We start from the raw sequence: 22096 nt of genomic DNA, 5'->3' as shown, positions 1-22096 counted from the left end.
GGGAATCAATCGGCTCATTTGTGTCCGAGTGCTGTTGTGTCACATCCAGGCTTGTGTGGATATACGTGGACTATCTCATCTACGGAATCTATATCCGTAATGAGAAGTAAATGTCCAAAGAGATCTACATGAGACAAGCCATCTCAGCCAGCCACATCCACAGTATCTCGTCTACAAAGATTTACCACAGTGCGAGGCAATCCCAAGTTGACTACCAGATGGTATCCGGTGAGTCCATGTCGTACTGGGCAGCTCTTCGAATTAGGTTCACGCTGCATGGTCAGGTTACACTGCTGCTAACAACCTCACCATGCATTGACCAATTCAGGACCTATCGCTGATCATTACCAGACCAATCAGCAAATAGGGACCTCTCTCATTCCACTATTTTATCCGTCGGCTGTTGGCAGGATTATCCAGCCGTATTAAGCATGCTGAGGGATATCTGCACCCTCGAGTCAGCCGAGGAATAGCTGGGGTGCACGACCCACTGTCTATGAGACATTGGAACAAGAGCGACCTTGGAGGTTGCAGCTACTCTATTAGTTTCTGCTATTGGACAACCATCTGAGACATGGTGAACCACTGGTCTATGCTGCAGAGATCGGCAACTATACGGATTGTAGCTAACCATAGCAGATCGCGGGAATCGTCGGCCTGGCCCCGGCCCCGGAGTAGCATTTGCGAAACTAAAGATGTTAGTATTTCAGTATCGCTTTAATTTACGACACTTTTGTGTCAATTGGACTAACTTACCCTCGTTGTCAGCTGGCAATGATAGGTACGAATATCTTTTCCATAACCGCAGAGGAAAAGCAAACACAAACTCTATCTATTCGCGCTATGAAACAACGCTGCTAATTTACGGCCAATGGCAATGCTAGAATGGATTAAGCTAAGATCTGTTTTGCCAAAAGATGCAGACGTGCAGATGGGCGTCCCAGGATTCAGCTGAGCTGCACTAGACCAGTAGTCGTCATTACTGCTGCAATGCAGCTCTTCAACTCCTCTCGACCCACAATCCCCTCCTCTGGTAAGTGTGATAGCGGCTTAATCGTGCAGAAATCCAGTGGCCTATCTATGCTCTGACTCCATCCAGCAGTAGCCATATCCCTCATTGGGAGACCTACGTCAGTGGCGCCAGCGGGTGCAAGCAGGACTCTGTAGCTATCCAAGACACCGGAATCGCCGCGATGATCTTAGTACTCCGCACTGAGTACAGTCAGTGGCTAATCATCTCGAAGAGCTGAACGCTGAGTTGTAATACCAGGTCGCATAGTCAGGCATGCGGCCGACATCTCAGTCCTCGTGAGCTGCTATAAAGATCGTCAATTCACAGCTTCGTGGCTTCTGTTTCTCGATCATCTTCCCTCTCATCCTTCTATCTCTACCTTCTTTCTGCAGCGAACACCCGTCATGGTCAAAACAAAGTCCCTCTGGGCACTTGTCCTGGCACTGTCTGTCCAGACACAAGCCAGGCAGTTCCCCCTCGGAAAGTCCAAGTACACCCTGGACGATATTCGCCCATTGACCGATCCCTCTTCAGGCCTGGTCAAGTGTTGCCCCGAAGGAACAGAGTTCGATGGCAAGGCCTGCGTCCTCGGTGTACCTACTTGTCCCGATGGCTTCATCCGCAAAGAAGACAAGTGCGTGTCCACGGTGAAGCCCATTTGTCCCGAAGGCAGCGAATACGACGGCAAAGTCTGCATCTCCACCTCGGAGCCAACCTGCCCACCTCCGACCTTATGGAAGGGCAAGTCCTGCGTGACTGGACCTCCCACCTGCCCGTCTGGTCTCGTGTATAATGGCAATGTGTGCCAGTCGAAGGAGGGCCCCAGATGTCCTGAGACCTACACGTTCAATGGCAAGACGTGTGTCAGTGTCAAAAAGCCCCAGTGTCCCGAAGGGTTGGCTTTCCAAGACGGACACTGCGTCAGCGATCGTCCCCCTGTCTGTCCAGCAGGCACGGAGTACCACAAGACATTGAAGGTGTGTATCTCTGTCTCCGGGCCCGAGTGCGAGGAAGGCAGCCGTGTCAAGGACGGGGTGTGTGTATCCGACATCAAGCCCTCTTGCCCTGAAGGCAGCACATTCCAACCCACCAGCGGGAAATGTACCACCACGGCCAAACCCGCCTGTCCGCCAACCTCCGAGCTGGACCCCGTCACCAAGAAATGTGTGCTCTCCGAGTCAGCCAGCTGTCCCCCCGGAAGTGACCTCTCGCTCGACGTGGCCTCCAACACCGCCCGCTGCTGTCCTCCGCAGATGACGTGGAATGGCGAAGTCTGCCTGATGGGAGTCGACGAGGACGGCAAATGCCCGCCGGGAATGACGCTCGTCGGCAAGTTCTGCCAGAAACAGTCCATCAAGGTCGCAACCTGCCCGCCCAAATCCAAACTCGAGGGCAATCGCTGTGTCTCAACCGAACCCCCCGAATGCCCGCCCTCCTACATCCTCGACGGCGCCACCTGCACCATGATCGAAAAGCCCCAATGCCCACCTGGCCTGATCCTCTCCGGCGAAAACTGCATCTCCTCCGTCCATGTCAGCTGCCCACCAGACACCAAATACGAGTCCGGCCTCTGCGTCAGCCTCTCCCGCCCCCAGTGCGAAGAAGGTTTCACCTTCGACGGCACACACTGCATCTCCACCACCCACAACCCCAAGTGCGACGACGACAACGCCACATTCAACGGCGAGGACTGCACCTCCGGCCACTTCCCCACCTGCCCCGAGGACACCATCTTCGACGGCACCCGCTGCGTCTCCAAGCTCACCCCCTCCTGCCCCGCCAACTCGGTCCCCAACGGCGAAGGCGACTGCGTCACCAGCTCGATCCCGTCCTGCGCCCCCGGCTCCACCCTCGTCGCCGGCGGCTGCGTCGTCGGCATCCCCACCTGTATCAAGGGCACCGTCTTCGACGGCAAGCAGTGCGTCAGCCCCAAGGACCCGGAGTGCCCGCCCGACCACAAGTGGACCAACGGGCGCTGCATCAGCCTCGTCACCACCGAGTGCGAACCAGGCTACACCCTCCTCAACGGGGAGTGCATCTCCGACCGCAAGCCCGAGTGTCCGGCCAATACTCACTTCGACGGCCAGAACTGCGTTGGTTCAGTGCCTGAGTGCGACCCCGGTCTGGAATTTGATGGCGAGGAATGCGCTTACCCCGAGGAGCCGACCTGTCCGGCGGGCATGCGCTTCAACGGGAAGAAGTGTGTTGGTGAGAAAGACCCCGTTTGCCAGCCTGGCACCGTCTATAGCAAGAAGGCCAAGGAGTGTCTTTCTATTGAGCGGCCTGCTTGTCCACCTGGCCAGGTGTTCAATGGCAAGCAGTGCGCTCTGGCGTCGGGTGATTGCATGAACTTTGAGTATTGTCCTCCGACGGGAATTCCTGAGTGCAAGCCTGGCTTGGTGTTCGATAAGCATACGGGCATGTGTGCTGATTGGTAGACGTCGATTGAGTATTGCAGATTAGCTTCGAGAGTTACCATATAGCATTGCCAAGTTTGTTGTCAGCTCTATAATAATCATATGGCTAAATTCCGGTGTAGGAATCACTTTAAGGAATACCAGCCATGTCATGTGATCCATTCCTACCCTAACTATTGAGCAGACATGGCCGACATTGTATATAGTTGCCAAACAGCGCACTTCGCTTAAGATCTGGATGTCATTTTTTACATATGGTACGCAGGCAGATTGTGGCTTTGATGCCTGCTAATGGTACATTTCTTTCACCCATCTGCCAGTATCCCAAGGTGGGTTGCTCCCGTCCAGTCTAATGTATGACCAGACCTGATGCAAGGGAAACACAGTTGATCATGATGGTTCCAGACAATGGCCCTGCTGATTTGCAGATGGCTGTGTCTATCAGGTGATGTCTGTTAAGACAGGAGTCAAACGCAGACCCATGATCAGGATTGGCGTAACTGGATAATATAGTCACGCGAGTAAGCTGCCATCGAAGACAGGATGTTCTTGCCCCATTGCATCATAGTAAAGAGCCAGACGGATACTGGCTGGTATGAACAGCCTTGTCCAAATGTTGAACCAGTTCGAAGGAAGGAGTATGCCGTGCAGTTTAGCTTGTCTTTCTATGCCACTGATGTGTCATGCAGTACTGGTTCAACAAGCTTCCAGTTCTTTCGTCATCTGGTTCCCCTGCCCCTCGGCATATCTTCATGGTATTGAAAGCAGTTGGGACATCGTGTACTTTGCTTTACTTCTGTGTTGTCACAGTCTCGGCTATTATAATCAAGACAGCGCCAACAAAAAACAAACGAACGGCTCAACCCCCGAGGGGGGAGCAAATCACAGTCTATATGACGCAGTTAGCCCAATACCGATACAGCCAGAAGAACGCAGACCCTACTTACCCAGAAAAGAACTGGACTGTGGCAGCCCAAAGACCTGCAGGAGCAGGCGCAGCCATTGGTGACCTGGGCGCAGACACAAAAGGGGGGGTCGGGGAGCTGGCCGGGGCAACGGGAGCCGACGCAGGGGCGGCCCCACGCGGCAGAGGACCGCCGCTCGCAGTGACCCGAGCCCGAAAAGCCTGAGCCGTGTGAGTGACGGCCTCGAGAGCAAGACCGGCAACACGAGGGTGGGTGACCTCAAGGGTCACCTGAGCAGTGATGATGGCATTGGCCTCGGGGAGGGCAGCAGCAGGGAACTTCAAAAAGAGAGCAAAATCAGTATCTGCGACGAGAACAGAGCATGAGGAAAACACACCGATTGGCAGGGCTGGTGTAGGGCCCGACAACGGAGGCACTTGGCCCCATTTTGGCTATAGCCGTTGCAAAACGGCAACGGCGCCCCCCCACCCCGGCCGGGCGCCTGCAGGCACCGGTAGCAATGCTCCTCTGCGGGAGCGCGGCCCGGACCGAGGAGGGGGGCGGGCAGCAAGGAGGCAGGCGGACGCAGGAGCCGAGATAACAACGCCAACCAGGGCGCCCCCCCGGCCGCGGAGCGCACCGCGCCCGCGGTGAGAGCACCTATAGAATGCTCTCTATCGTATGGTAGATAGCGTGGTAGTAGCAATGCCTTCGTAGTTGAACTAATCGCTGAGGTGCGAGCATCTCCCGCACCTCAGCGGAGACGATATCTCTGTGGGTCACGTGCTACCCACGTGACCACCCGCAGTTCGCTACGTACATGTTCTCTGCGCCTAGCAACTATAGGTAGGATGTGGTACGGATCGTGGACCGGGGGATCAGCGGAGATGTTGCTTCGCGGGAAGAGCAAGCCCTTGGCTCTCATCAGTTGCACGACAAACCAGAGGACTGTCAGTTCTGGGATCTGTATGCCTTTGACACCCAGGGACGCCGACGCGTGGCGCCGCTAGGGCCAGCAAGACAGGGAGCAAAAGAAGGCCAGGAATGGTGTAAATACCTCCCATGACTTCTTACAGAAGACCAGCTTCTAATAAGGCAACTAGCAACCTTGACCTTCATTCATTTCAGCATCATTGGGGTAGGAGCATTTATCATGGCATGTCTACTGAACCACTCTGGTTAGTTATACTAGTTCTTGCAGAGACTATGAGTCACTTACATCCTCTGTCATAGCAGTAGCTCAGCGCATAGCCAGGTCTTGCCAAGATGATAGAAGTACCACGCGGACTTGTCGTTCCATCCGCAATTGGCGCAGTAACCGGAAACAAGGCACGACCTTCCATTCTTCCACAAGTCGAGGGTGTCTCCGGCCACACTAGTAGGATGCAAGCCATTCAGAACCGCTCCAAGCAGTGATGACGGAGCTTGAACTCTGCTTTGACCATCGTAACCATCACAGAGTATCAGCCCGCTCAGTAGATTTAACCTCAGGAGGCTGCCTAGCCAGTCGGCGAGTCTTTCGCGACGAGGGCACAAACCTCCAAAAAAGGAGCACCAGCCCCGGGTCAACTGAAAAAAAAAAAGAATGGACAGATCACCCGGTGTCTTCACTAGTTTGACCACTGGAAGGGATTCTCACCAGCACTGCTGCTCACCCCATCTCGGAGCGGGTCGACGAATATCCCTTCGGCTGGAAAGATAGTGAAGCTTCCTGTCGAATTAGCCTGCCGTCGCGCATCGTGTGCTCGTCCAGTTAATCGCACATCGGGTCAACAGCGCACGCGATCTGAGTCGTGGTGATTGTACTGGTCAGATCTCCGGCTCTCTCCAGTGTTAGCCTCCATAGAGCTAACCACAGTAGCTTCTTGTCACTTACTGTACAGAATCTGAGGTTGGTCTTGTTCACAACATGCGTGATTAGCCGGATGCGATTGCTTCGCGGCGTCTGTGGCTCCTCCTAGTGGACCAGTGCAGACCAGATGCAGAGCACAGGATCATAACAAGTTCGAAGGCAATCGCCGACACCACAGACCAACGAGTCCTCTAGAAGTATCCGCTTGTGGGCACCAGATGACGGCAACCAGATGAAATTGATGTGAGCAGATGGAATCAACGAGAACCATGACACTTGCAGCGGAGACTGACACTCCTTTTGACTCACCGGATGGGGGTATTAGTACCAAGTCCCCAGATAATGGAATGATCTTTGCTTCCGTACTCTGAGCAATGAGCGCCAGGTGGCTAGCAAGAATAGCCGAACAGACGCTACAGGAGTTTGAACTCTGTGTGTTGAGGGTAAGCGCAGAGAGGAGCTTGGATTGATGCTATCTACAAGCAGGAGAGAACAATGGAGAGAATGGAGGTGGTGAGCGGCGGGAGTAAGATAGGGAGAAGACAGGGAGGGGTCGAGAAAGACAGCGTTGAGTCAGGCAGTGAATCTTTCTGGCAAATGCTGATACTTAGTGAATGCCTATACTAAACGGGTATATGCGCCTAAGGCTATAGCAGCAGGGATATGCAGATATTCACTACAGGGTCAGCAGAAGTACTACTGCACATTGAATGTGACCTTTCAAATGCTCATGTCGAATAACTGTATTGGGAATCTCAGAGATACCAAAAATCTATCAAGCATGGAACAACAGGAAAGGTATATAGAACATGATGTTTGAAGGCCATATATATTAAAACTAATGATGTTCATCTGCAGTTTTAAACACCTCCCGATCAGGCATATCTGGACGAGGACGGACAGAATGAGTGTCATCCTCCGAATTCGCATTGACCGAATAGAAAGATTCCAGATCCTCAGACGGCTGAGGGGCAGACAACGTCTCGACAGAACCATTGGTCGAGTTCTTATCATTGACCACGCCGACTACTCCAGTGGAATTACGGACGGCCCGGGTACTCGCATTGTCCAGCGCAGTTATTGTGGTCACAGGTAGTGACCTTGCATCGTCGAGGATACTGGCATCTTCTCGGTCGGCGGTCATGGCGCTGCGAATCGTCCCGGAACCGGCCTGGGAGACAGGCCGAGGCTGTTCGGATCGAGCAGGAATGGTTCCGGCAGCATGCAGCAAAGTCGTTGTGCTGGCGTTATCTGCGTTGAACTGCCTACTTTCATAATCGGGCAAGACGATCATAGGACTGGCAGACTTTCCCCAATTCGACGAGGCGGGACGCGAGACTCCAGATTGGTTGGTATCTTCAGCACCGTTAGATTGTTCCTGGGCTTCTCGCGAATCTTCATCTGCCTTCCCTCCGTTGAATTGTGTGCCCTTGTTAGACTCCTCCCTCGGAGATGACCCGACATGATCTCGACGTCTCGGTCTATCCATGGACGCCCATGCTCGTCCAGCGTCAACGCTCGTCAGCCTCGAACGACCCTCTTCCTTCTGCATCTCCTGTTCTCTTGCGAGGGTCTTCTTGTCATGCTTGCTAGCCATCCGACTCCACATGGTCATCTGGTAGCTCTTCCGATCCTTTCCGCCCTTTTGAGGCAAAACACCAGGAGCCAGTCTTCTTGCCGCCAAGGAGCTTGGGGGAGCAGTATCCCCATCAAAGTCCTGGAATCCATGGGCCAATTCTTTCATCCGCTGCTTCTGCACTCGCAGCTTGTCCTTGGCAAATTTTTTATCCCACTCCTCCTTTCCGGCCATCCATTTCCGGACCAGCTCCGGGTTCGCTACGCCGATTTTATCCCGCGGGATTTGCAGGACGGAATAGGAGGATGGGGGATCGAGCGGATATATGCGTCCTCTTTTGTCCACTCTTTGGCGGATCATACGGTCTTTAAATGCAGGCAGTGGATCACCAGCCCTGCCGACGGAGGCAACGGACGGCCTTGAGCTACCCTTGTTCTCACCGTTGGCCTCTGCTTCGCGAGCGTCTGTTTCACTGGAGGAGGAGATGGGAGAGATATCATTGTCGTCGAGGATGGCAATCTCCGAAGTCTGGGAACATGCAAGAGCCCAGGCACCGAATTGAGCAATCGATCGGTACATGTACTTGGCCGGACGCGTAAAACTAAGGGTCGGGGCAACGTGGCAGAGATCGTCCCATACCTGCAACTGAACATGCGTGCCAGGATACTTGTGTAGGATTTCTCGTTTCGGATCATACTCGTCAAGAGTCTTGTCGCTGGGTGGATATGCCGTCGGATTTGCGGCCTTGTGAGCAGTGTAAAACTGCTCGTCCCTTAACCGCTCGCCTCCTCCGACGAGGATCTGCAGTGGGGGCAGACCGCCAAGCGACGGTTGGAGTACCGGAGAGACGAGTGGGTGAGAGATGAGGTGATTCGGTGCGTACATTTGGATCTGGTCTTTCACTACGACTGTATGACCGTCAATAGGAACTTCGACGACCTTGGTCTCGTCGTCTTCTGAATGCTGAAGAGCCCCCGGAGTCGGTTCTGTCCGATCTGACCCGTCCTTCTCGACTGTGTACCCCTTCACTGCTGTCTCTTGAGCCCTGGTGTCCTCTTTTGGCACGGCTTCTTCCATGGCGCTTTCTGGTGACTTTTGTTTTGCGTCCTTGATCGCGCGAATTTCATCGGCGTTTGGAGGCGGCCAGGCTGCGGAGGGCCTATATCGGAAGCCACTCGGCGGGATGTAATCACCTGGACTGTCCGACAGTACACTGGGAAAAGAATGTGTAAGGTCCACCCAGGGCGATATCAGGATAGCTCCAGCGGGCAAAGGTAGTCCTTGGTCGCGAATGGTGACCAACATCCTGCCAAGATTAGTGCATCTCCAAGAGTAGTAGGTATGGCACTTACGAAAGGACCATTCCACCCCCGGCGGAGTCTCCTGCAAAGATGATCTCAGTCGGATCGTGTTCGTTGAGAAGGAACAGATAAGCCGCCAAACAGTCCTGTAGGGCACAAGGAAAGGGAAACTGCGGTGCCAGACGATATTCCGCTAATCGTAGGTTTTAGCAGTCATTCTGTATTCTGTGACCAGGCGTAACTCACTACACAATCAGCATATGGTTAATCAGAAGAAGGGCCATCTTACCGTGCAAATACTCGTCCCCTGAGCTTTCTCGCATGACGCTGCAATTGATACCGATGGGTCTCCACACTGCCAAAGAAGTAGGCACCGCCGTGAAGATACAACATAATGCGCTTCCCGTTCGGATGATCGTTGGTACGTTTCCTCTCCTGGTAGTCCGACTTCATCTCGATCCACTCTCCTCTGAGATCCTCCGCCGGTCCACGCCATTGCCACCATTTGTCCCCCCCCACACGCGCTATACCTTTGGGACCAAGTTGCTTGATAAGAGCGATCGCAGCAGAAGAGAGGTACTCCTCCGGAATGACGACCTTGGTTGTCTTCACCCAATGAGGGGCGGGAACCCGTTGAGCCGTGAACGCCTGGATATCCTCGACGGTGTGTTTGGCAGCATAGTTGAGGAATTGACGAATGACCTGGATTGCCTCGTCGTAGGAGATGTGGACGGTGGGTTTCGTGCGACGGGATTTTCGATGCAGATACTATCAAATCAGACTGTCAGTGGACAGTGGAGAAGATGCTGGGGGATACCCACGTGAGAGACCAAAGTCGCGACGACGGTAGGGGTAAGGGAGACACCCAATGCGACCGTATTCAATGTCATGACGCGACTGTCGGTGGATGAGATGTTGCGATATTCAGAGTCGTTGTGTTTGGGCGTATATCAGGAACCGGAACCAAGGTCGGGCGGTCCGCGGTTGAGCCTAAGGGGCGAAGATAACAAATGCAGGGGGAAGAATGTCCGATGATTAACAACTGCACCCCATGTTAGGTAGTAAGAATGACTAGGCTGTACTTCTTATAGCAGGGAATTATAGGGAGGGATGTCCACAAGAGATAAGACACTGAGCACGAGAGAGAGACAGGAGAATGAGAGGATCACAGAGAGAGAGAGAGAGAGAGCAAGGGGCAGGAAGCAGCCGGTGATGTCATTGCCTGATTGGGCACGGACACAGATGATGCGCTATTCCTCTTTTGGTTTTGAAGTTGAGATCGTCAAACAAGAATTGAGCACAATTATACAAAAGTGATTCGATAGAAGGTTATGCCAGCAGATTGACGGACCTGGTTCTTAATGGCTTCAATTCGATTGCGCAATGACATAGAACCCTGGGAACGCTGTTGGATGCCTATCAGAAAGACCGGTTGCAGCCAACGGAAACAAGACTATGGCTATACTGGCGCTCGATGGACGCAGAAAGGAGTTGTGTCTTTGTTTCTTCGCTAGGAGGTGATTGTACATCCACTAATATTTCTGTCACTTCAGAGCCACGGCGAAGTACATCATATATCCCCCCAGTTGTGGATGATCCATGAGGTCTTGATCGGGTTATTCCCAAGTTTCCATCCGAAATCTCATGCCGGTCTCTTTCTGAACCACATCCCAGAGCAGATTCCAACTTGCCAGGTCGTGATGGAAAGACTTGGTCGTGTATTCCTCTGGCAAGGGTGGCGTCTTTCGCTCGGTATAGGCGGCATTCCGCCCCACGATCATTGGCCCTGGCTTGGGCGTAAGCATCTGAAGCGCATGCTTGGCAAATGATCTGCTGGTCCAGGAACATGAACTTTGCTACGCACGGATATGGGTACTGTAGCTGGCGCGATTAGATCAGGGATCCGTGATTATCTGTCGACGTGATAGTAAAGCAACATACCACGGCGGAAGCCCGGTCCCTCTGAGGAGTATAAGTACTTAGTCAAAGATACCGAAACTGTTGAACTGTGCTTCACGTACCACATCCTTCACGTGTGCCAGAACCTTATCCGGTTCAATATTGCTGTATCCCTCCAAAATTGCTCATATCGGCACATCAACTCTTGAAAGACCTTTCAAGTACGCCAACCCCTGGTCATATCCTGGTGAAAGCGCGTTTTCCAACTCTTCCATCTGCATCTTATGTATATGATCTGGATGTTGGTTGGCATAATATCGACAGAACCTATGTGATACGGGCTTGTCTGCTCACATTTGAACTATAAGCCTTCCTAAAATGTGCCGGGGATTAGTCCCTATTGCATACTGATATAAGGCAGCAACCAAGGCTGGGCCCTTGGCAAAGTCGGTGAGGACTTCTGGGGCCGGCAATCAGCGGTGAAGACGCTGCGTGAGCCACCAAGCATCAGGGCTGCAGCGTACCACAGCTGCGGCGTGAGGATAGTATGGACAGGATCCTTTAGTGGCGGTATGCTAGGAGAGGGCAGTCTGAAGCACTGACTAGCCTTATTCTGTTAAGAATTTTGCACATCGAATGCTTATCCCTTTGGTCCAGTGACCACTCTCGGGCATGTTTACGGCTATGTAAGGAAGGACTCGGGAGTGAGATGACTTTTCATGGCCCCTTGCTCATGACCCCTGGGCCATCTTACTGTGTATTCCAGTGCCCTATTCAAAAACACCTAACGGCAGTAGCGCTGCGGGAGTGAGTGTCCATGATTGTGTGGATTGTCAGAGCTAACTCAACGCAGTTGTGGTTGTCCTGGCTTTTCTTGTTAGTAGTCCATGCTACTTCAACACTGACCATCAATAGCTGGTTTTTAAAAGTTCATGAGTGCAGTAAATTGATTAGAGAGGGGTCAACAACCAGCAAAGAATGTGCCTATATCTCAAACCATTGTAATATAGTGAACTAAACCAGGTTAGTGATGGCACCTCTTATTAAGACAGTGGATATAAGGAAGCTGAATAAGGCCTGCCAACATTAGGTTGCCTTCAGATTTTATAGATTTATTTGATGAAAATCATGAAAACCTATTATTTAGTTTTATGCCTCCTTTCACCCTTATATCAGTCTCTACGGGACATGGTAGAAACTACCAAAGCTACATGGGTTAACGTAATCCACCACCGAGCGGCACACACCACCGAGCGGCACAAACTTTCGATACACTACCACCTCATCCCCTGATTAGTTAACAGATTGCTTCATGGTATCACCAACTCATCATTATGCCTCAAGGATCTACAGATCCAGCTGCTAAATCAGAGGACCGAATACAGCTCGCAATTCAAGCATTTAAAAATAGCCAATTTAAGAGCATCCGCGCAGCAGCCGCAGCGTATGATGTACCATATCGTACGCTCACTTACTGAATTAAAGGTCGAAAAGCACGCCTGAACATTCTAGCAAACAGCCAGAAGCTCACAGTTTTGGAAGAAGCTTCTCTTAAGAAGTGGATTCTTGATATGGATGAGCGTGGTCTCCCTCCAACCCAGGATATGGTACGGACGATGGCGAATCTATTACTATCTCATAAGGGAGAGCCTGAGGCTGTTAGCTTGAACTAGGTTTCTCACTTTATCAAACGACATGATGAGATCATATCCAAATACACCCGCAAGTACGATTATCAACATGCAAAATGTGAGGATCCAAAGATCATCAAACAGTGGTTCGACCTAGTTCAGAATACTATAGTAAAATATGGTATTCTTGAGCAGGATATCTACAACTTTGATGAAACTGGCTTCCAAATGGGTGTAGCCCATACTGCAAAGGTTATTACTACATCCCGTCATCAAACAAGTCGCGTACAAGCCATACAGCCAGGGAATCGCGAATGGGTGACTGCCATTGAATGTATTAATACTTCTGGATGGGCTCTACCACCTATGATCATCTTTACTGGCAAAGTCCATTAATCCCAATGGTATCAAGATATACCCCACGACTGGCTGATTGGTCTTAGTGATAATGGATGGACCAACAATCAGCTTGGCCTATCATGGTTGGAAAAAGTCTTTCAGAAGCATACCATGGCACGTACAATAGGGAGATATCAGCTTCTGATTCTTGATGGCCATGCTAGCCATGAATCTGCAGAGTTTGATCTTTTCTGCAAGAATCATCAGATCATTCCTTTATACATGCCTTCTCATTCATCAAATCATTTACAGCCTCTTGATGTTGGTTGCTTTGCACCCCTAAAGGAGGCATATGGTGCAGAGGTGATGAGAAGCATCCAACATGGTATTCATCATATTAATAAGCAAAACTTTCTTGATCTCTATAGAGAGTCACGAAAGGCTATATCACCCAAGAATATTTGCAGTGGTTTTGAAGCTTCTGGTCTGATTCCATTAAACCCTCAGAGGGTGTTGGATAAGCTTACTATTAAGAATATCACACCCCTAACCACAGCTCATGGTCCCTCAGACGGGTCATGGGTTGCAAAGACCCCTTTGACTACTGCTGAGGTGCAAAAGCAGATGGAGCTTATCAAGCAACTTATTAATCGCAACTCCGAAAGCCCCCCAAACGAAGCACTCCGTCAGCTAGCAAAGGCAGCTAAATCCACCATGCACAATGTTATTCTGTTACAACATCAGATGAATGAGCTTCGTGCAGTAAATGAGAAGTGAAAGTGAAAGCGCGCAGCTACTTAATCTTTTATTGCCTCAGGGGGCGTTCTAACAGGGGCTGAAGGCCAGCAGCTTGCTCAAGAAGCAGAGAGGCTGGTTTCAGTGGAAACAATGCCTAGGAAGCATGCGCCACCACAATGTAGTAACTGTCATCAAATTAGTCATATTAGAACTGGCTGCCCTAGTAGGTAATATAATTCTCTTATGTATGAAAATAGCTTTATTCTGATTGCGCAGTAGTAGAAGATTTCCTGGTTTGTTAATTTTGGTAAAAATCATGTGCCGCTCGGTGGTGTGTGCCGCTCGGTGGTGGATTACGTTAGTCCCTATTCACAACTAAGAATCATGCAGCACATTATGAAATTAACTCTCAGATAGTTAGAGGTGGAGTAGGGATTATATAAGTTATGAAGGCTGTATGGGCCCCTAGTACTATAACCATATACTTATCAGAAGCATGGTCTATTTTAGGATCCTAAAAGGAATAGTAACTGGCATCTTAACAGACATTAGTAGGATATGTTATACTTACATTTCCTATTATTGATATCGGCTATGCAAAGTGGAAGCTTCTGTTTGCCCCTCTGGATGGATCAGTTTTTGAGCCACTATGTGGTTTCCGCTGCTTAAATATGTATCAACGCTGGTTATAGTTACATGTACACCAATCATCTCCCTACCGTCCTATCTTCTATCTTCTACCTAGTTGAATCCACATCAAATCATTTTCATTATTCTACACACGGTTAGGTCTATGATCTATACCAGTGCCTTCTTCTTGACTTAATCTTAGATATTACTGTTGACAGACCATATCTTCTACAGTAGAATAATAAGCTTAGCAAGTTCATGCGTTGCTAAGCAAGTAAACACCACATTATTGTTTAGAATAGTATGATATTCATTAGGAATAAAGAAGAAGGAATCATTGAAAAAGCTAACAGTTCTCTCCCAACACCGCCCTCTTGCCATTTGAAATCCACTTAACTCAGGATTACACACTTGTAAGCTTTTGGTTAGACTACCTCAGAGCTCTAAACATAGATATAGGGCAGCTTTTTGCACATAGACTGTCAGATTCATCACCATATTGCACCTGCTGGTTGATACTAATAGGTTCCAGTAGATACGCGTTGGAACAAACTATAATAAACATAGTATTCTGAACTCCTGAGTCCATCTATGCGAGAGAATACGAGCACAGCCCAAGTATAGATCACATAATTACTAACATCCAGATGCTCACCATCTAAAAGTCATAAGAAATCTCCAATCAGATGGACAAGAGCTGAAACCCCACATGGGGCAGCTTCTTAGTGAGCTGACCGACTACAGGCTACCAGAGCAGCCTCGTTTAGCTGACGAATCAGCACGACGATGAATGCGAACGGAGTACTAGTATGAGTCTCAGATTTACCCCATATTGCCTGGCAGATAAGGTAGCCCTAAAGAGTGACATCATTGAGTCTAGGTGAGTACAAACTCTTACTCTATTGGGACTATATCCTGTCTCTCATATTCTATAGACAGAGCATATAAAGCGCACCAGGATTGCACAAGCCCTCTCCTGTAAAAGCCAGAATAGTTGCAATATTAAGACATATTGAACATGTGTTCGATTCTGGCATTATTTTCCCTGTGCATTATCTCTTCCATCATTAGCACAACAGCTGCTCACCAGTTTCCCCTCGTGGACCTTGGGTATGCGACTCATGCCCCAACATACATCAACACCACTACATCTGGCACCCGAGTTGGCCTATACAATAACATCCGTTTTGCACACCCACCAACAGGTGCCCTACGGTTCCGAAAACCAAGCACTCCCCCACCGAGTCAAAAGGGTATCCAAGATGGCAGGGACCGACTGTTTTCAACTGACTGTGTAAATGCTGCGCCCGCAATGGTTCCATTCCCGGGACTCAATGGCTCCGCATGGGGACAAGAGGACTGTCTGTTTCTAAACGTGTGGGTGCCTGAGGGTGTCCGTCCCGGGGATAATGTCCCGGTTATTCATTGGTTGCATGGCAGTGCATATGCATTTGGCAGTAAGGATCTTCTTATAAACGCAATGGGATTGATGGATCTCATTCAGAAGCCGGAGGATCGCTTTATCTTCGTGGCTAGTAATTACAGGTTAGGGAGCCTTTTCAAGCAAAGAGATGATTATCAATGTTGACTAATACCTATCTAGACTGGGTCTATACGGATGGGCATCATCCCCATACGCAGATATGGATGCCAATGTTGGTCTCCATGATGGTGTTGCTGCGTTGCAATGGACCAAGGACTACATCTCTCATTTTGGCGGGGATACAAATAATATTACTGCAATCGGCGAGAGTGCAGGAGGTGCAATGATTGCACTAATGCTCGTGGCGAACGGGGGGAATGGGACCCTTCCCTTCCAGAAGGTGAGAGATCAGCAAACTCTTCCCTCTTTACTCAGACTGACTATCGCAGGCATTCATATCATCGCCCGCTATTCTGCCTAGAAGAAACGTATCAGCGCGCCGCGAGGAGGTATATAATCACATCCTACAAGCTGCAAATTGTTCGTCCCTCGAATGTCTTCGCAATGCCCCATCGTCCCTCTTATTTGATGTTAATAAACGGCTGCTCATCGACACTTACGGTGGCGGCGGCGGTGGCACTTTTGGCCCGGGGGTTGGTTTTGGCCCACTCCCAGATGGGAAATACATCCCTGATGCTATGACCGTCCTGTTCAACCAGGGCCGTTATAACAAAGACATCAAAGCTGTAGTATCTGGCAATATGGCAGCAGAAGGATTTGCCACAACACCAGACATTGGCACGCCTGAAGAACTTAACTCGCTGATCCGCAAGGTTCTGCCAGAAGGCAGCAATACTACTGTCCAGCGCATTAGGGACATGTATCCCTACCCAAATTCGCAGGCACAGAACATCGCCCAGGACTGGACAACAGATAGTGTGTGGGCTTGTAATTCCCAGGCTATTGCGAATGCATACGCGAACAAGACCCAGCGATATGTCTTTTCTGTGCCTCCATCATCGCATGGATTGGACGTAAACTGTATGTTGATTCTCTCCACCCTTTTCTGCTGATGATTTGCTCTGTGTATTGACCAACTGCAGATATGTTTTTCAAAGACAATACTTCATCCCCGGTCTCGAGTGTTTCCCTTGCAAGACTGTTTCAATCGGAAATACTTAAGTTCTCAAAGGAGGATATTACAATGAGAAACACTACGACCTGGCCTTTGTATTCCACCAGATCGAGGTCTGCCAACATCACACTCACCGGATTAGAGACAAGTGTTGATCCTTGGGCTACAAAGCCAAACTGCGAGATTATTATGGAGGCTATTATGGATGAGAGGAATGGAGCTTGAAAATTACTTTCATACGGAGCCAAAGATCTTTGACCCCCTTGGTATGCACATAACTCTATAGCTATTTCGGGGCTATTCTCCGCTAGTCGAGGTTTGGGAAATTCTTTTCATTGTTGAGTTGACTAGGTAGTTATATCTGTTATTGTAGAAGGTGGTAATGGATACTAGAGGATCTAAATCCCTGTAAGGCCCACTACTAACAAAAGCACCGGTAGACCTTGTACTACTTGAGATGGGTGCCAAATCCGCCTATCGGATACTGTAAATCCACTTACTTTCCTGCAAGTGAGAAAGAAGACTCGTCATAGTACGAGGCGGGGTAAGAACAGGAGAAAACTTGAACGCAGAGCCTCGATTATAGATAATCGTGGCCATTCTGCGTTTTCGTCTCAAATCTGATGCCCCATCGCGATCGTCGACCTGAGTTTCGTCGTTCTATTGCCACGACCAGCGCCACGCAAATCACAAGTCCTATTCAATACGTTGAGCTAAAACTACCCGGCGCTGCTGCTCGTCTCCGAGGATTGGTCATGGCGCTATACGTTCCACGGCCTTATTTCCAAAGCTACCCCGACGATGAAGGATATTTCGGTCGGTTTGGCGGCAACCACTATCCACCGGAACTTCGGCCTGCGCTGGAAGAACTGGCCAGCAGCTATCGGGAGCTTCATCAAACGCCAGAATTCCAGCGCGAACTCAACAAGGTGCGGGTCGGACTGCAAGGGCGGCCGACCCCGATACATTACCTTGAGAATATCTCGAGTCAGGTCAATGGCGCTCAGATCTACGTTAAGCGAGAGGATTTGAATCATACCGGCGCGCACAAAATCAATCACTGCGTTGGCTTCGCACTTCTCGCCAAGAAAATGGGTAAGAAGAAGCTGATTGCCGAGACCGGGGCCGGCCAGCACGGCGTCGCGCTGGCAACTGCAGCCGCCTATTTTGGCCTTGAATGCGAAATCCACATGGGGGAGGTGGATATTGCTAAACAACGGTCGAATGTCGGTCGCATGCAGCTGCTCGGTGCGCGCGTGGTACCAGCATCTACAGGCCAGTCCACCCTCAAGGAGGCTAGTGATTCCGCATTCAACGCGTATGTAGAGCAGCACGCAGACGCGCTCTATGCGATCGGATCGGCTATCGGCCCGCATCCCTTCCCTATGATTGTTCGAGACTTCCAACGTGTAGTTGGTCAAGAAGCCCGAGAGCAATTCAGTTCCGTCACGAATGGAAGCTTGCCGGAGCATGTGGTTGCCTGCGTCGCAGGTGGCTCCAATGCAATGGGTCTGTATTCTGGCTTCATTGACGATCCGGGGGTTGTCCTTCACGCAGTGGAACCCCGTGGCATATCTGATGAACCAGGCCAACATGCAGCGACGCTATCCTATGGCAGACTGGGAACATTGCACGGTGCTCGATCGGTTGTGCTGCAGAAAGATGACGGTTCGCCTGCTCGTGTCTCCTCTGTGGCGTCGGGACTCGCGTACCCCGGTGTTGGCCCAGAGATTGCGATGCTCCATGAAACCGGCCGGCTTTCCATCGCAGCAGTTTCCAATGAGGAAGCCCTCAGTACATTTTCCCGCTTGGCCAAATCTGAGGGAATTATCCCTGCATTGGAAAGTGCACATGCTTTGGCGTTTGCAATCCAGTTGGCGTCGCAGCGCCCTTCATCCGAACGAATACTAGTCAATCTTTCGGGGCGCGGCGACAAAGATGTCGACTTCGTGTTTGAGAACTATGGGATAGGGGTATCACCGGCCAATTCGTAGAGTACTGTTTATGACAGGCCATCGGTCGGAGGGATGTTGAAATTCGGAAATCGCCCGGCTCATATCTGAATTTCAATCTCAACTTGGATCGTAATTCCTTTATGAGGCTTATGTTACATCTCTAGTGATAATCAGGATAGTTAAATATTACTCTTCAGATTTGAGCTATACTTCTATAATGAGTCTATATAATGTTAGAGAACACCTCAATAAGAGTTGAGGTATCGAGGTGCAGCCTCGTAAGTAAACGGAGTAGGTTAATGAGGTAGCTGACACTCGGGCTGGCTATAGTGATCTCGACGATCTGATTCATCCGGCTCTTGTTGGTTCTTTGCTTTGGCTCGGCTGGTCCATCTCGTTCTCACTGACAACTATGATAGCTGAGCGGTTTCTAATATCACCAATACATATAGCACTCGGAAAGCATGCGGCTTTGAGCCAACAGCAACACTACCCTAACTACAACGCTAAGACCGTACCTCCTAGTCTGAAACCACGGCCAACTCGCCGGTGCGCGTTGGATTTGATTCAATTCTGTACCATTGGACAATAGGCGATCTTCCGATGATATTGTTCTGGGTTGAAAGCCTCATCAAGGGGACGTACATACAGGTTTCTGGGGAATGTATGTACTGTGCCACGAGTCGGGCGCTAGGGAGTGGGTGCAATATGATTATTGCAGGCGGTTGGTAAGACAGTCATTTGAGTTTCCACCTTCATAATGAAGAGGAATCGTGCATTTATAACTAGGCAGAGATTCATTCAACAGGCTGTCTGCTTGTAGCGATAGCCATATGCATATGCCAGTTCACCTTCACCAATAGGGCGATCTCCTAACGCCCCCCCTGGAACTCATTGTGCCCTGGCTTCAATTGCCTGGCTATCTGAGCATCTGTCATTCCCAGCCTATTTCTGATAGTGATATCTTTCCTCGTCTGTGACTGTAAACCTTGATCCCTTCGACGTCTTTGAATCCGCCTTCCCTCCGCGTGCTGGATTGGTTGGTGTCGTCTCGGCCACGGCGACGCCTTTAGAACCGTTGCCGCAATCACCATCAGCCTGGATCTTCTTTTCTTTTCACCGACAGATTCATTGCGCTCTAACCTGTAATCTTGTTATGGTCCAGGGGGTTTGCTCTTGTTCTTCTTCGACCTGAGGTTGGCCGCAAGCATTCTCAGGACTTTCATGGCGACACTCAAATCAAAGAACTGTGGCGTAGGAGGCGGAAGAGGAATGCAATAGGTTGACTCTCCTTTCTGTCTTGGATAAAGAACGCAACTGAAACTCAGCGCGTGGGGTGAGCGAGGCTGAGCAGAAGGCGCTAGCTGAGAAAAATGAGGTTTCTACATCCGGATTGGACGAGAGAAGATCTGAGAGAAGACTACATCATATGACAGAGTAGGTTTAAACCATCTGTACCATTGGCTTTAGTTGCATATGGCAGTGCCGCAGTCTGCCGTTGCCCTTAACAGTGCAGGGGATGACAGGAGGGTAATGGCTGTAAACTTCCATCCTCTTATTAGCGCCGTGCTTTAAGGAACTGAAGGGTTGATCGTCACCTATCATTTCACTATCCCGCCCTAGTTACTCTATTTTTATATGAAATGAGAGACGCCTTACACCAGAGTCAGATAATTGAATCTTTAAACAGACGGTATAGGGACAAAGCTTATAGTTGAGGCACTCATTTATATATTAATAAGAAGTTAAGTCGACAGTTAATCACTGGTTTCTTGTAAGGTGAACCGCTGATTCGCCTCTCATCAGACAGCCAGAGCCATGCACACTCTTGATTGTCTCTCGAACCCTGATTGCCAACACATTGGTACATATTGAGAAATTTCCTGGACTAGCCCTGTCAAAAGGATCGTATTGTATTTTCCAATGATGACTAGAGCTGCACAAAGCAAATTTGTCGTATTAATGCAGCTGACACCTCGGTGTCACTCTCCAGACTTCATCTCATCTTCGTCCACCAACTCCACTAGCGGACCGGTCCGCTCGCGTTCATCGAAGCCTCATAGCGATATCATCCGTCTTCGTGCAATCGGTCTGGCTTACAGATGCTCCCCACCACAGTCCTTCATGATTATTACGCGATTCTCGGGATTCCCCAGTCCGCAGACTCGGCTACCATCAAGTCGGCATACAAGAGATTGGCTTTGGTCAAGCATCCAGATCGACGAAGAAATGAGCCCAAAGCAACAGCCGAATTCCAACTAGTAAGCCTGACTGCTAGCTTTTCCTCTCTCTTAGAAGCCTGCATCGTCACTGACGCGGTTATACTCAGCTCAACGCTGCGTATGAGCAGCTTCGTGATGTCGTTAAACGTCGAGAATATGACCGAATATATGAATCAACAATACGTCCCCTAAAAATTAAGAATCAAAAAATAGCAGAACTGGACGGACGACTTCGACAACTCAAGGACAAGCGCAGGAGCCATGAAAATTCGTTATACAACGCAAACAAGGACCTCATTAGACTGAATGTGGAGAGAGACAGTCTAAAAGGAGAGAAAGAATGGATTATGAAAGAAAGGGCTACAGAAGAGACATGGTGGTTTTATATGTGCTCCTTTATGTCAGGCAGAGCGGCAGATTTTACACGACAGAAGGAACGACGAGAGACTATGCTGATTAGTATTATTGGGAAATGTTGCGCGAAGGACTTGGACATTGATCTCAAACTGAAGGACGTTCAATCTTTCAAGGAAAAGATCTAATCTTTGTTCTCTAAAGAACGTACGATTGAAGCAGACCGACGAAGGATAGAGGAGAAATGGCGCGAAATGTGTCGCGAACAGGAAATGCTAAGAAGGTCTGGCCATTTCCATGGATCTAATATTTGGGATTTCTAATACCTTCCTGATATTGTGTATTCAAGTACCATGGAAGGGTGCCACATAGCATTGGGTAAAGAAAAAGCTTGTGGCTCCCAAGCCTAGTGCTGTATAGCAATGAGCAGGCTCATGAGTGAAGTCTGTAAGTAAGCAGTTGAATTATCACAGTTGTGTACTTGGGAGAATGACATGCCAGATTGCCGGCTGTCTTGATATAGAAGTAAATAATCTAGGAGATAATCAAGTGCTTAGCTCATGCTCAGCCACCCAGCCATGGCTACCATGCATACCTGGAATGCATTTAAACAAGCGTAGTGTCGTACTCAATAGTGTAGGACGTACATATCAAAAGATTGACTTTTCATGTTCCTACAAGCCCACTAGACGCCTACATAAGGATTC

The 22096-nt window shown here is 49.8% G+C and overlaps 6 protein-coding genes across 6 annotated transcripts, besides 3 other annotated features; 4 read left to right on the top strand and 2 right to left on the bottom strand.

The window, feature by feature from the left end:
• Positions 1-1416: 1416 nt before the first annotated feature.
• On the top strand, positions 1417-3450 carry NFIA_055200 (uncharacterized protein; the record flags this gene model as incomplete). The annotated part of the gene is made up of 1 exon (XM_001258067.1): positions 1417-3450. One exon carries the CDS (start codon positions 1417-1419, stop codon positions 3448-3450), a length of 2034 nt encoding a protein of 677 aa, XP_001258068.1.
• A 922-nt stretch (positions 3451-4372) lies between these two features.
• Positions 4373-5565, bottom strand: NFIA_055190 (uncharacterized protein; the record flags this gene model as incomplete). Its single annotated transcript, XM_001258066.1, has 3 exons — positions 4373-4786; positions 5155-5340; positions 5554-5565. 3 exons carry the CDS (start codon positions 5563-5565, stop codon positions 4373-4375), a joined length of 612 nt encoding a protein of 203 aa, XP_001258067.1.
• Positions 5566-7024: 1459 nt separating this feature from the next.
• Positions 7025-9953, bottom strand: NFIA_055180 (lipase/esterase family protein; the record flags this gene model as incomplete). Its single annotated transcript, XM_001258065.1, has 4 exons — positions 7025-9068; positions 9115-9256; positions 9420-9831; positions 9885-9953. 4 exons carry the CDS (start codon positions 9951-9953, stop codon positions 7025-7027), a joined length of 2667 nt encoding a protein of 888 aa, XP_001258066.1.
• Positions 9954-12190: 2237 nt separating this feature from the next.
• Positions 12191-12223: a microsatellite.
• Positions 12224-12329: 106 nt separating this feature from the next.
• Positions 12330-13832: a mobile genetic element.
• Positions 13833-13988: 156 nt separating this feature from the next.
• Positions 13989-14021: a microsatellite.
• A 1591-nt stretch (positions 14022-15612) lies between these two features.
• Positions 15613-17083, top strand: NFIA_055170 (carboxylesterase family protein; the record flags this gene model as incomplete). The annotated part of the gene is made up of 4 exons (XM_001258064.1): positions 15613-15845; positions 15904-16123; positions 16173-16764; positions 16827-17083. The coding sequence occupies 4 exons, from the start codon at positions 15613-15615 to the stop codon at positions 17081-17083; spliced, it is 1302 nt and encodes a 433-aa protein (XP_001258065.1).
• A 398-nt stretch (positions 17084-17481) lies between these two features.
• Positions 17482-18852, top strand: NFIA_055160 (tryptophan synthase subunit beta; the record flags this gene model as incomplete). Its single annotated transcript, XM_001258063.1, has 1 exon — positions 17482-18852. The coding sequence occupies one exon, from the start codon at positions 17482-17484 to the stop codon at positions 18850-18852; it is 1371 nt and encodes a 456-aa protein (XP_001258064.1).
• Positions 18853-20915: 2063 nt separating this feature from the next.
• Positions 20916-21577, top strand: NFIA_055150 (DnaJ domain protein; the record flags this gene model as incomplete). Its single annotated transcript, XM_001258062.1, has 2 exons — positions 20916-21074; positions 21143-21577. 2 exons carry the CDS (start codon positions 20916-20918, stop codon positions 21575-21577), a joined length of 594 nt encoding a protein of 197 aa, XP_001258063.1.
• Between the last annotated feature and the right edge of the window lie 519 nt (positions 21578-22096).

The sequence above is a fragment of the Aspergillus fischeri genome, genomic scaffold (genome assembly GCF_000149645.3).
Source record: "Aspergillus fischeri NRRL 181 1099437636266 genomic scaffold, whole genome shotgun sequence".
Classification (NCBI taxonomy): domain Eukaryota; kingdom Fungi; phylum Ascomycota; class Eurotiomycetes; order Eurotiales; family Aspergillaceae; genus Aspergillus; species Aspergillus fischeri.
The sequence above is the reverse complement of the archived record's forward strand: the minus strand, read 5'-3'. Positions and strand labels throughout refer to the sequence as shown.